The sequence below is a fragment of the Xenopus tropicalis genome, chromosome 2 (genome assembly GCF_000004195.4).
Source record: "Xenopus tropicalis strain Nigerian chromosome 2, UCB_Xtro_10.0, whole genome shotgun sequence".
NCBI lineage: Eukaryota > Metazoa > Chordata > Amphibia > Anura > Pipidae > Xenopus > Xenopus tropicalis.
In genome coordinates this window covers 94,420,539-94,434,009 of record NC_030678.2, presented here as the reverse complement: position 1 = coordinate 94,434,009, position 13,471 = coordinate 94,420,539, and the positions used below count along the sequence as shown (strand labels likewise).

Below are 13,471 nucleotides of genomic sequence, written 5' to 3'. Positions count from 1 at the left end.
AACCACAATCAAATGGAAAAAGTCTTGAGGAGCAACACAAGCATGAAAGAGGTTCCTAATGGTGCCAATAAGAGCAATAATTGGCTATTTATTAGCCCTAATGTGGACTGGCAGCCTACAGAAGGCTCTGTTTGGCATTATGCTGGGGTTTTTATGCAACCAAAACTTGCCTCCAAGCCAGGTTTTCAAAAATGGGCTGCTTTGAGGCCACTGGGAGCAACATCAAAGGGTTTAGGGAGCAACATGTTGCTCACGAACCACTGGTTGGGGATCACTGGACTAGAGTAACCTTCCAATACAGACCTGACCACCTACAGAGTACCGAAAATCCCACGGCAGGGTGCAGCACCCCGACTAAGGCACCCTGAGCAGTTGGCCCTTTGTCTCCCAACTGTGCCTCCCAGCATAACAGGGAACTGAACAGCATGGGACACAAATGGAACCTGGATTCAAGGGCACCCTACACTACTTCAGTTATCCGGAAACTCGCTATCCAAGTTCCGAATTACGGAAAAACCATCTACCATAGACTACATAATAAAAAAAAATTCTAATTTTTAAAAATGATTTCCCCCTGTAATAATAAAACAGTACCTTGTACTTGATCCCAACTAAGATATAATTAATCCTTATTTGAGGCAAAACATTCTCATTGGGTTTAAATATTGTTTAGAGGAGACATATTGGAAAAATGGAAAAAAAACGTAATTTTGTAGGCAATTATGAATAATATATGGTGCTGGTTTCACTTTGGTCTAAAATTGAATACAGTCTGCAAAAATGGCCCCTTTACTGGAGTTCCCTTTAGATCCTATCAGGTCTCTGTCACTGTTTCAAATGAAGAGTTGGCGTGTCCTAACAGTCCCTGCCAGAAGTAGGGGGGGGGGGGGATAGCCAATCACAGCCTTGTACTCACACAAGCAAAGAAAGGCTTCAGTTCCCTATCAGGACAGCCTAGCTGCTAATTGGTTCCTATCCTACAGTGAGTGCCTGCACCGAGAGCCGGCGGCTCCCCTGCACGTCCAGAGAATTCAGCCGGCAGGAAGTGGGACAGATGGCCGAGACTAGTGGAGTTTTGGTGGAATTTCTCAATAAATCAGTCCGAAACACAACTTTTTATAAGCACAATCCTTCTATATTTAGAGGAGTATAAATCACTGTTACATTCTTAATTTTTTAAATGATATGTATCCTTTAAATTATTTTTAGTAGATTTAAGGAATGGAAATCCAAATTATGGAAAGATCCCTTATCTGGAAAGCCCTGGGTCCTGAGCATTCTGAATAACAGTCTTATACCTGTACTTCAGACCACTAATCCTTATGTACTGGTTTTACATACACATAAATATACACAGACAAACTTAATTATTTAAAAGGCAGCTCAAATAGAAGTTTCTTTTCAGACTTTTTCTTTAACGTGTGTAGGATTATGAACTATTCCCATAGTCTGGAATTGATGGATGCAGTTTAAGTGTCTGAGCCTGAAAAGGGAAATTTACATTAGATTAAATGTGCTGTTAAGCAGATGGATTTTCATTAAAAAACCTGAGTGTAACATTTGCTTACACTTCCTTGCTCACTTGGACATTATTACCAGCCCCATCTTTTCCAAGTGACTTAATCATGGCCTCTCCCCTTACAAGTAATAAAGGCTCATTTACAAACACAACCACAATAAACTGTGTGCCAGATGTACATTTGAAAGGTACTTGTACTTGCACCCATACACATTCCTTAACCTTGCGCTAAGTGCCAATGCGCTAGTTGAGCCTGCTCTGATAAATTCCATGTAACTCGCCTTGAAGAGGTGAAAACTAATAAAAAACACTTTTGTTTGTTACTAACTTGATGTTGTGTGTCAGAAGTAAACCCATTTGCACACAAACTGACTAAGAAAAACTTGCTCTGGAATTTGTACACAGTTTACCAAAGCCTATGCTACAACACTGGAATTCTGGGAGAAACACTGCATTGTGGGTAAAAAAAAAAACAAAACAAAACATTAAGGGATTGCAATTGCAATTATGCTTGTAAACGAGCCTTATAATCTTATAAATTGCCACTTCTATAAGATAATAAACTCAAAAGACCAAAGATACCTCAACTGTGAGCAATAGGTTAGAAATAAACAACTAATAAGAAAAAACAATTGCAGATTGTGCTGACTCCTTATAAATAATATAAAGATGAACAAATATGGAATTAGGTCTTTATATTCCATTGATTCAATTAATAAAGAAAATGAGTGAATACCTGGACAATTAACAAGTTAAAGCGGCATTGAAAATATGAATGCAGTCTACCTTTTTTTGGCATTTTCCTCAATTTCCTAACTGAGTTGTGATTTTTATCAGGTTTACTGTTCACGGGTGGGTTGGAAGGTGGAGGTGCAGAAGTAAAGCGCACTGGGAGCCCAGCTGCAGACATCAGAATAGCCGTCATGCCTTTTGGTGTACATGGAATAGACAGACATTCAAAAAGAAAACAGTGGGGAGGGAGAAACAAAAATAAAATAAATAAAACAAATTCTAAATAAAATGAATGTTAAATTAAAAGTTTAAAAAAAATGAAAAAAAAAATAGGTGTTCAATGCAAATGTAAAGAGATGAGAAAATATATATAAAACAAGTAGTGAAACCCACAGAAAACATTACTAAATAGTACTGTGCAGGATCTATGCACCCGATGCAGAGGCACCCTTTCCCTGGATGTCACTTGACTGCACTTGATACTTGCAGGTGATTTCCTATCAATGTGAATGGGATGGCAGATATTTTTGGGAGCATTTTGCCCACTAAGCTACAAAAAATCAAATTCAAAAGATATCTGTCACATTTTCTAAATTCACGCTTGTACTTAATGACACAGCCACATTAGACCATAAGTATTAACAGTTTTTGTAGCCTTCATTGGAATGCTTCGTATAGCAAAATGTGTAGGGAATTCCAGCAAAGTCTAAAATTGAATCTGACATTTATTACAAATGAAAGTTATGTTTTTTTCATAGTGATGATCAATGTGAAACTGCACCTGCACCTTTCAATTTAAAGTTTACAAAGGGGTAATTTGTAGTGATTTGTCCCCTGCCCACAGAGCTACATGAGACAGTATACTCTAAATCGCCCTGTGTGCCACTACCTTTACCTCCAGTCAAAGTAAACTTACTGCAATTATTAAGCTCCTATGCCATCTTATAACCACACCACACATTTTTCATTAATTTCCTAGTTTCCTAAGTTCCAACAATTCCTTCCAATTTTTTCACGTATTTCATCAAATATCTATATAACATATAACTTTGGAAAGTGTCTGCACTCAATCTGGTCTTGTGCAATCATGGGTACTAGGTCAAATTATATAATAATAATAATGTTCATATGGACCAGCTCTGCTTTTCTAGCAAATTCACATTTTTTAATTCAGCATACTTGTGAATTCGATACATGAATAAAGGTATTGATTCAGAAGAAATGGAGTGCTGGTCCATGTGGACATTTTTATAACATATATGGACAGAAAGACTGGATAATGAAATACTAAATAAAGAAAAAACAAAATCAATATTATCTTGAAAATATCAAAATAAATATATTGGTTCAAGAAAAATGTGTGAAAAAGTGTAGAAAAAAAAGACTGCTTCCAGGTACAGCAAACATTAACTATGAGAAAATGATCAGGAAAAAGCTACAGTAACAAAGGCTGTATAACTGAATGACTGTGAAGGTTTTCATTTATCTAGGTCAGGGATCCTCAAACTACGGCCCCCCAAAGTAATTTACCTGGCCCCCGCTGTGTCCTCACTCCTGGCAGCGGGGAAGGTGGGAGAGGGAGGATCCAGCAGGGAGCGGGAGGACACAACGGGGAGCGGGGAAGCATGTTGCCAGTCAGAGTCGAAAAAATGCCCTGGCAAGCAGGACTCACACTTTGCCTCCTAGTTTAGCACTGACATCTGCTTTGGAGCAGTCTGGTAGGTAGAAGTAGTAGTTAACAGGTAGGTTGCAGTCAAAGATATATAATAGGAACTGTCTAAATGACCATCATACAAAGGTACCGAGACATTTTTCCCTGACTAGAGACTTAAGATTAATAATACATTTTCTAGGGACCCCTGTTGGGAAAGGCAGAGACGGACAACCATAGCATTACATATGGTATGTGAAACCAATATATAAGAACATTTTCTATGCAAATGTAATTTCATTGACATTCAATGGCAACTAACGTTTTGCAAAGGTCCAGACTACATAAAAGATTATAGAACAAAACTGCCTGACTTTATCAATTACATCGGAGAAGTGATGCCACCTTGAGAAAGCACTGGTGCTGTGTTACCTGTGCTGCTCTGCCCCTTGCGGGGGCATAGCTTGAGAACTATAGTCCGGCCCCCAACAGTCTAAAAGACCATGAACTGGCCCCCTGTTAAAAACGTTTGAGGACCCCTGATCTAGGTCATGATATATAAATAGTAATAAGTCAAAGGAACTAGACTTGCTGTATTTTTTTCCTTGAAGATGTTTAGCTAGTTACCGACTGCCTTCTGAATACAAAATTACAGCAAGTAGATACTGTATAACTAAAGTTTTAAGAAAAGTGCCATATGTGATTCTAACAGGGAAATATTAGGATATATAATCATTTGGATAATGGCACACTAAACGCTTTGTCAATCGTCCTAAAAATTGCGCAACATGGGCAACATAACATTAAAATTACTTTTGTACTGAAGTCAACCAGAATAGCTGCTTGTAAAACTGAAGTGTTGATTCTGCATAACTAGGAGAGTAAACTGTTTAACAAGCACAGTTATCTTAGTATGAAATTCAAAGGTTTTTGTTTTTTTTTAAGACATTTTGGCACTTCCATGCTGGAGATAATTCTGAACAGCTGACAAAACAAAACATCCAATGTGCCATTACACTTTTGTAACATGGGTCATTTTCCCTGCTGGCATACATACACAAGAACACTGGATGTAGAAGCATAAATAAGCATAGAAAACAACCCATGTGTGATTAGTTTAAGGGTGAAAAGCAACTAACTACAAAATAGCAATATGGGAAGTAAGCAGACAGTGTTATCAAGTGCAGTTGGCCAACAATACCCAAGAGGTATACAATGGTAAGGGCACAGAGCTGAAAATTCTACACAATACAGCAAGATAACAAATGTGTAAAATAAAAAGACAACAGCAGAGTAAAAACACAGGATATCCAGGCGAAATGTAATCTTCTGAACCAATGCTGAGTATATTTCTGGTAAAGAGAACACAGCTTTCATCTCAACAGTACTTGTCATTGTGCATAGAAAATAGAACAATTACCCTTGCATAAGCCCACCTAAACTGCAGCAACCTCACTCATCAAAATGGCTCAGCTACACTGCCTTCCAGAGGCAGAGTTTTGCAGCAGGGCTGGTGACTGCAGTGTTCAGATATTTCCAATCTGCTCCCTTGCAACATTAGTTGATCATGAACATGTATATTAGAATCTAGAAGGGCTGCTCTGTAGGGTTTAAAAACTTGCCATTGCATTACAAAGACTATTTGCCAAGATAACTTTGTACTTTTATACAAAGCAATGTTATTAATTTGCCTTTTTATAGCTCTGGTTGTACTGAAGTATTGCATGCAGAGTTGCTATTTTTACATCAAAGTATGAGTTTTAAATGCATTTGAACATTAAAAGCCTACTAAAAACAGGAATAGCAATTTAGAACACAGATGCGTACATGCCAGACAATGAGATGTTGTTATATGGGAGAAGGTCTACATATGTTATTACATTTACTCAGTTGAGTAAATTGGTTTCATTAAAGCACAACACAGAAGAAACCAAGGTAGTAGTCCATCCAATAGACATACTGTAGAACAATGAATGGTCTAAAAGCTTATAAGCAAATAGTCAGGTTGTTATTTTTTTTTATTCATATAAGCCCACTGAGTTGATTGACACAATGCAGACCTGAAATTTCATTATAAATGCACCAATGCCTGTGGACTTGGGACTTTATTTTGCTATGGAATTTATCTGTGCCCCTTAAATTCATATATTTAACAAACAAGTGGTACAATTTTCTGTAAATACTTGAAAAGTAAAATGTTTCATTTTTCTCGCACATTTTTTCATATACCTCCACAACGCAATAAGAAAAGGATGGGGGGGGTGGGGGGTGCAGGGTCTCAGTCAGACCACTAATTATACCAAATACTGAAATTGTACCACCATATAAGCATCTAAAGCTAAGACAATATATAATAAAACAAGATGTCCTATATTCATATCCAATACTAAATAAAAACCATAAATACCATAAAAGCAAGAGGAGTCACAGTGAGGGGTTTGGTAAATATGTGCTGTTTTGAATATCCATTTAAGTTTATGGTGGCCCTGTACAGATGGTGAGCCTGAATACTGTTGCTTGGGTGGTAACTGTGGTGACCTGAGTGGCCAGAGTAAAATATCATGTCAAACCTTTCTCCATAATACAAATTCTCTAAGTTCAATTGCAAGCACAGATATGTAGCTTAGACTTATATAAAAATATGGCATCACCAAGAAACTTGATTCGCCACTCTCTTAAAAATAAAAATGATTGGCATGCACCATCCTTCTCCAGTCTGTTATAGATTATAACGCCATGCATAATACCCAGTTTTGCTTAAAGAAGCAAAGTTGAAGGAAATCAAACACTTGACACAAATTAAAAAGAAGATGAACTTATTTGGTTCTCTCCCCAACATGTGAGCACATACCGACCGCCTTGCAACAACCACCGGCTATTGCCACATGGTGTGTAACATGTGCACTCTGTTGCATACATTCGGATCACAGTTTTGTTTCTACTACACAGGGTCTTCACTTCTCCACTTTAGTGTAACAGCTCCTCTATTCTCACTGCTTGTGTCGCAATGCTGTGTTAGTTATTTAATTAAGCAGATTTTTCAAAGAAAACTCAGGTAATCTCCAGTTCAATTTCCAGAGAATTTGTGGGCTAGTTAAATAAGACAAAAGTAACCTAAAAATATAAATATATTTTAATGCTCTAGAAGGTCAGAGACTGCAGGATTTCTCAGGTAAATTCACTAAAAGATTCCTCCTAATTACAAAAACTGATCTGAAGTACAGGTATGGGACCTGTTATCCAGAATGCTCGGGACCTGGGGTTTTCCGGATAAGGGATCTTTCTGTAATTTGGATCGCCATAACTTAAGTCTGCTAAAAATCATCTAAATATTGAATAAACCCTATAGGCTTTTATTGCCTCCAATAAGGATTCATTATATCTTAGTTGGGATCAAGTACAAGGTACTGTTTTATTATTACAGAGAAAAAGGAAATCATTTTTAAAATTAGAATTATTTGCTTATAATGCAGTCTATAGGAGATGGCCTTTCTGTATTTTGGAACTTTCTGGAAAACAGGTTTCCAGATAAGGGATCCCATAACTGTACCTTCATTCAGGTTCCACTGAATGGCACACTTTTTAGAGTAATGTAATAAAATCTGTAAAATAGAAGAAAATTGTGCACAAATAAGAATAAAAATTGCCATTTCATAATCTAATGTTATTGCACTGTGAATTGTAACTGCACATTGCGAATGTTTAAGACGTGCTTGAAAATGGCATAAATGTTAGTGCAAAAATAGCTACTTTTTCCAGTTATTACATATAATGTGTGCTGGTATAAAAGTAAAAATTTGCTATTGCTATACTACTGTCACATGAAAGGCAAATACTTTGCAAAAGATAGTTTACATTCGCACAAAATTGTTCACAATGCAAATTTTTGTAGGGAAATGTTTTTGCCATTAGTGACCAATATTACATTCCCCAACTAAATATTTCTCTGCTGGAATATTTTAAAGAAGTGTTCAATACATATGTATGGAAGTCACCTGTCAAAGCTTGTAATGTTGGGGTTTATATGCAACATTTACATTTAATCATTTTCACTTTTCGGTAAATGTGCCATAAGCTAAAGACGATACAGAGTAGTCACAGAACATAGGGATAAAGGAGACTGATGATTAATTACAGAGCCTCCTTTCAAACTCCCATTAAAGGAAAGGATTAATGAAAGTCACATACACAAAAAAATAAACTTTCTCTATACATATGTATAAATTGCAAAACTAAACATGAATAACCAAGATGTCATATTATTTATGTAACAAGATCTGCAGCTTACTCTTTATCTCAAAACAAGTCACTTTTTAGCTCTTAAAAAAAAACAAAAAAGAAAAACACACATATTGAGCTATAAACTACAAATCAGATAACATGTACTTTTGCATCATGGTCCCATAAATTCAAAGCTGCTGGCATTCAGCAGTTCTGTATTCATGAGGGAAGAGACAAGTAAGCATTACTTATACACATAGTGAGTGCCAGCAGGGTGCTAAGGAGCCTTGTCCTTACTGCCTGCCAGAGCACTCCAAAAACAAGTGCTTCATGAATAAGCACTAATGGGCATGGTATGGGGTCTTTATAAATGACCCCTTGGGTGGACAAAATGCCCCTGTCTATCTGTCACAAGTCCTTGTGTTACTTGGCAAGCAACTTAACTGATGCACACAAAACAGACAGACAGACAGGGATGATTTCTATTATTCAGTAAAATACCATGTGTACCACTAGCCTTAGAGCACAATAGTCCAAAACATTCATATTTGTGCAATCTCTTATTTTCTTTACTACTTTAAAAAAGTAGAATTTTATTTTTCATTCTGTTTCTGTAATAATAAACTTACCGTATATACTCGAGTATAAGCCGAGTTTTTCAGCACGAAAAAAGTGCTTAAAAACGAATGCTCGGCTTATACTCGAGTGAATATGGCATTCGGCATGATTTAGTAGTTATACACTGTTGGGAAATACACTGATGGAGGGGGATAAAGGGACTAAGCGCTCCTCGCTCCCTGGCAGCTTTCTGGTAGGAGAGCGGTGGGTGAATACAGGCTGTAATGGCATTCGGCGAGCACGCCGCCCCCCCACCCACTGGTTACTCGCCTTTAACATCAAAGCGATTGCTACTGTCAATGCTAATAACCATAATTGTCCGTGCAGATGACATTAGGAACTTCTTTCCGGTAGGAGAGCGGTGGGTGAATACAGGCTGCGCCGCTGGCATTCATAATCATAATTGTCCGTGCAGATCTCTTTTCCGGTAGGAGAGCGGTGGGTGAATACAGGCTGCGCCGCTGGCATTCATAATCAGAATTGTCCGTGTAGATCTCTTTTCCGGTAGGAGAGCGGTGGGTGAATACAGGCTGCGCCGCTGGCATTCATAATCAGAATTGCCTGTGCAGATCTCTTTTCCGGTAGGAGAGCGGATACGCATACGCGTCCGCCCAAGTACTCGTGGGGGGCGGGGTTTCGGCACTCTGCTGCTTTCTGTGATCTTTGCACTCATCTGAAAACTCTCCAGCTCTCTCTGCACGGACAATTGTGATTATGAATGCCAGCGGCGCAGCCTGTATTCACCCACCACTCTCCTACCGGAAAAGAGATCTGCACGGACAATTATGATTATATGCATTGAAAGTAGCAACCGCTTTGCTGTTAAAGGCGAGTAACCAGTAGCAGTTCTCCATTTAGTTTGCTCAGCTGTAGGCCAAGGAAAAATGTAAATGGGATGGAGAGGGAACCAAGGAAATAAAATGATCCTTGTCTAGAACTCTAAGCTCAGTTCAGAAAATTAAGATGCTTACTACAGGGATATGTAGACCCAGTCCATACACTGTGATAACAGCACTCCGGTAGCATATTATTAGATCTTCCACTCCTACAGGGAAGTTCATTATTAGCCTTATAAGTGCCACTGGAGTTTTCATATGAGTGCATAGATCACATATCAGAGCCAGCTCTTATATTTGCATTTTAAGGGGTTGGCCACATATAGTTACTGAATGCGCAGATCTGGTACCACTTTGTTCATCCACATTTAGGGCCAAATTGGGCTGACTTCATTACAATTGGATCATTTACTGGGCTTATGGAGACGCGTCAGCTAAGGACCACATTAGTGCAATGGTATAAAACACAGAGACAGTATTTTTGTTATGTATGTTAACTAGTAAGTTGGGATCCTGTTGATGGGTGCCAACTGCCCAGGATATCCTCTAGATGTAGATGATAGGATAAGCTTTGATTGGACAATTTGCTTCCTTTATTAATTATTTGATTATTGAAACTTAGCAGAAGTGGCTGCATTTCCCACCCTAGGCTTATACTCGAGTCAATAAGTTTTTCCAGTTTTCTTAGGTAAAATTAGGTACCTCGGCTTATATTCGGATCGGCTTATACTCGAGTATATACGGTAATTGTCCATACAACTAAAGAAGATTGTTTATTGAGCTGAATTCAACCCACACCCGACCCAAACCTGACCTGGCTTTTCCCCTATATTTATAGACCTGTGCCTGTCCCGCCACAGCCTATAAATTCAGAAGCTGGGAGTGTAAGGTCGCAGGTGGGAAGAACAGGTGCAAGAGCTAAACCCGAACCTGCCTGTGACCAGCAAATGGTGTGCCGAGGTCAGCCCAAACCTGCCCAATCCACAAGAACCCCATGGGTATAGGGCTGTCCCACACATCGCTAGATCCTTCCATAATTTGGCTCATCATACCTTGCCTAATAAAAATCCTTTAAATAAAGCGAATTCTAATGTTTTACATTTAATATGAATGCATGCAGCTAGGATAAAGCACAAGGTTTAGTTTTATGATAACAGAGATAAAGGAAATCATTTTAAACTCTATAGGAGATGGCCATACCCTAATTTGGAGCTTTACTTATAACGTGCTTTTGGATAAGGGATCCCATACTTGTATAGAGATGTGAGCAGATTAGGCAATGTAGCTAGTGGGCTAATGAAACCTAAATAAAGATATTTCTACCAATTACCATTTATGACTAAGAATTACATGCTACACCAAGAGAACCAGCTTTACTATTGGTTACAAAGCTATATAAAGAATAAAAATAATTCTGTCAGTGGTGAAATAAATGATTGTATATAGAAAAGATACAATACAATATGTAACTAAAATACACCACAACACTTGTGGCTCCCAACACCAGTCTTTAGCACTTTACAGAGAGAATCTTTGCAAGCATTAGTGAGCAATGAGAACAAACCATTATGTATTTTGACATCCAAGAAACAATAACTACATATTTTAGTAATTAATGAAAAGTTACCGAAATATGATTTATGTTAATTGAACAATAGAACCCCCTTTATCAAAATTCTTTATTTTTAACATTCCTTGTCCTAAACATACTTTTTGCCTAATGCTTTAATTAGGGAATTTGCCTCTGTATAATGTATAACTGAAAAGGGGGAGGGGATATTGGCTTTTTAAGCAGAGCCACAGAAACACAACGGCAGAATAAACCACCACCTGCCTTTTTAACCAAGAACTACAGTAATAGCACACAGATACTGTGTGAACATTTAAATATTTATTATATTATTACCTGCTAAGGCTTGCTTTGTTGAGTTTTGCTTCTGTGTGTTTACTGGGATAGACGGTATGCTTAAAAAAAGAAGAAAAAAAACACAAGTTAACTATTAAAATGTAAGGGCTGAACTTTTTGCTAAACTATAAAAATAAAAAATACATGTATATACAGGCAGCTGTTTTCTATAGAGTGCAATTCATTGCTATAAATGGTTCAGTGAATGAGCATGAGTAGAGGTACAGGTGCGATCCTACATGAGAGAAGGGCAGGGAGTGGAACAAAAACTGAAGAAAAGGAAGAAATGTGATGCTTAGAAAACTACACATACACAAAGACACCTACTACAGTATGGGAACTGGTTTGTATAAACATGGAAATCTTTGACAGAGAAACAAGAACAAAAATTTTAGTGGCTACACTGAGAAAATTTAGAGACAATTTTTATCTGTTCTCTGGGGGAGAGGGGCAATTTGTTAGACTTCAGTTCAAATGATCACTGGGGCAGCTACATTTGATTGCAACAACAAGCATAGAACAATAAATAGCGCCTTTGCTATAGCTCTTGGATAGTGCCCAAGAAGCGGTTTCCCAGCCTACACATAAGGGCAGGCCAAGGAACAGTCCCTCAGCTCTCCTCAGCCCAATTCGATGTCTGCATTGAAATGCGCTGTGTCAGCCTGTGTACAGACACACAGAGTGGATTTCAGCACAAAAATGCATACTCACATGTTTCTGCACCAAAATTCACTGTGCGAGAGTCTGCACACGGCATTATTTATGCAGTACATACAGAGGTGTATTTATTAAAATTGGAGACAAACATCATTGGTAACGTTGTCCATATCTAGCAATTAGATTTGAACCATCACCAACAAGTTAGAAAACAAAAAGCAAAGATCTAATTGGTTGCTATGGGCAATATCACCGGTGATGTTTGTCTCCAATGTTAATAAATATGCCCTTTAATCTGAACTGCATGGAAAAAATAGAATGACTGTCGGCCATCTCAAGTAATTTGGTTATCACACCAAAACCAATCAGCCATATTGTAAAATAATGTTGTCAGACAACAAACGGCACATCCAAGTGGCGTTTATCACGCTGAACTTTTCGGTTTCTCTAATAAAGGGCTCATTAAGTTGCATAATGTATTGTTTGAGGGTGAGACCATTACTGACGCAGTTTAATGGTTATTTTTCAGTTAATCCTCATGTGTCCCTTTGTAAAATTCTATTTTTCTAATGACAGAACAGATTGGCACTTTTAGTACTTTTTCGTAGTGTTTTTGCAGTGTGTCTTGTGTTCATTGTGCAAATGTTATATGCAAATGTTCCTTGTCTCACATTGATGATGTCATGACACCACCACTAGCACCTTTCCCTCAAAAACATAATTAGACATGGGTTGTTTTTTGAGAAAGGCTGCTGCTGTAGCAAATAAATGACCATAGTGTTTCTATGTAAAACCTACGAGTGTGGACCCTTCTTTCTAAGTGGCAATATGACCAACCAACTTAGAAAATTAATACCTTCTGATTATTTGTTTTTTTATTAAAGGAAAGAAAAAATAGATTAATACTGTGAACCTAAGATATTCTGCATCGCTGTACAACTGAAGGACATGTATAGGGCAGTGCTCTATAAATATGAGTTAATATATACTACTACTAATGGTTAACAAGGTAAAGCCTTTATTGTTAGAAATACTATAATTTTTACTGTAAGCTACAAAAGCAAGCCCACCTGGGAAAGATAGGATAGTACATTATGACTGACAGCTGATATATTTGGATAAGTTTAGAAAAGGTATGGATGTTTAACAAAACCAAAACTGTTTGGCTTTCATGTTTATTTGAAAACTTTTAATCAACCAATAAAAAAAAATAACAGATGAAATGTGTAAGAAAAAGAGGGTGTGTGTGGAAGGTAACAAGAAGGAAAGAAAAAATAAACTGCATTCAAATAAAAATCAAATGAGTAAAATGCAGCTAGTGGAGAGATGGA

General features: G+C 37.7%; 1 protein-coding gene across 4 annotated transcripts in view; it reads right to left on the bottom strand.

The window, feature by feature from the left end:
- dtx2 (deltex 2, E3 ubiquitin ligase) overlaps window positions 1-13,471 on the bottom strand; it is a 49,617-nt gene that overhangs the window by 15,854 nt on the left and 20,292 nt on the right. For 3 of the 4 annotated variants that reach the window (XM_012956691.3, NM_213669.2, XM_012956690.3), the window contains 2 exon segments: window positions 11,484-11,542; window positions 2,306-2,446 (listed from right to left, as the gene is read on the bottom strand). In XM_012956691.3, the coding sequence (XP_012812145.1) occupies window positions 2,306-2,446; window positions 11,484-11,542 (200 nt within the window). 4 annotated transcript variants of the gene reach the window in all.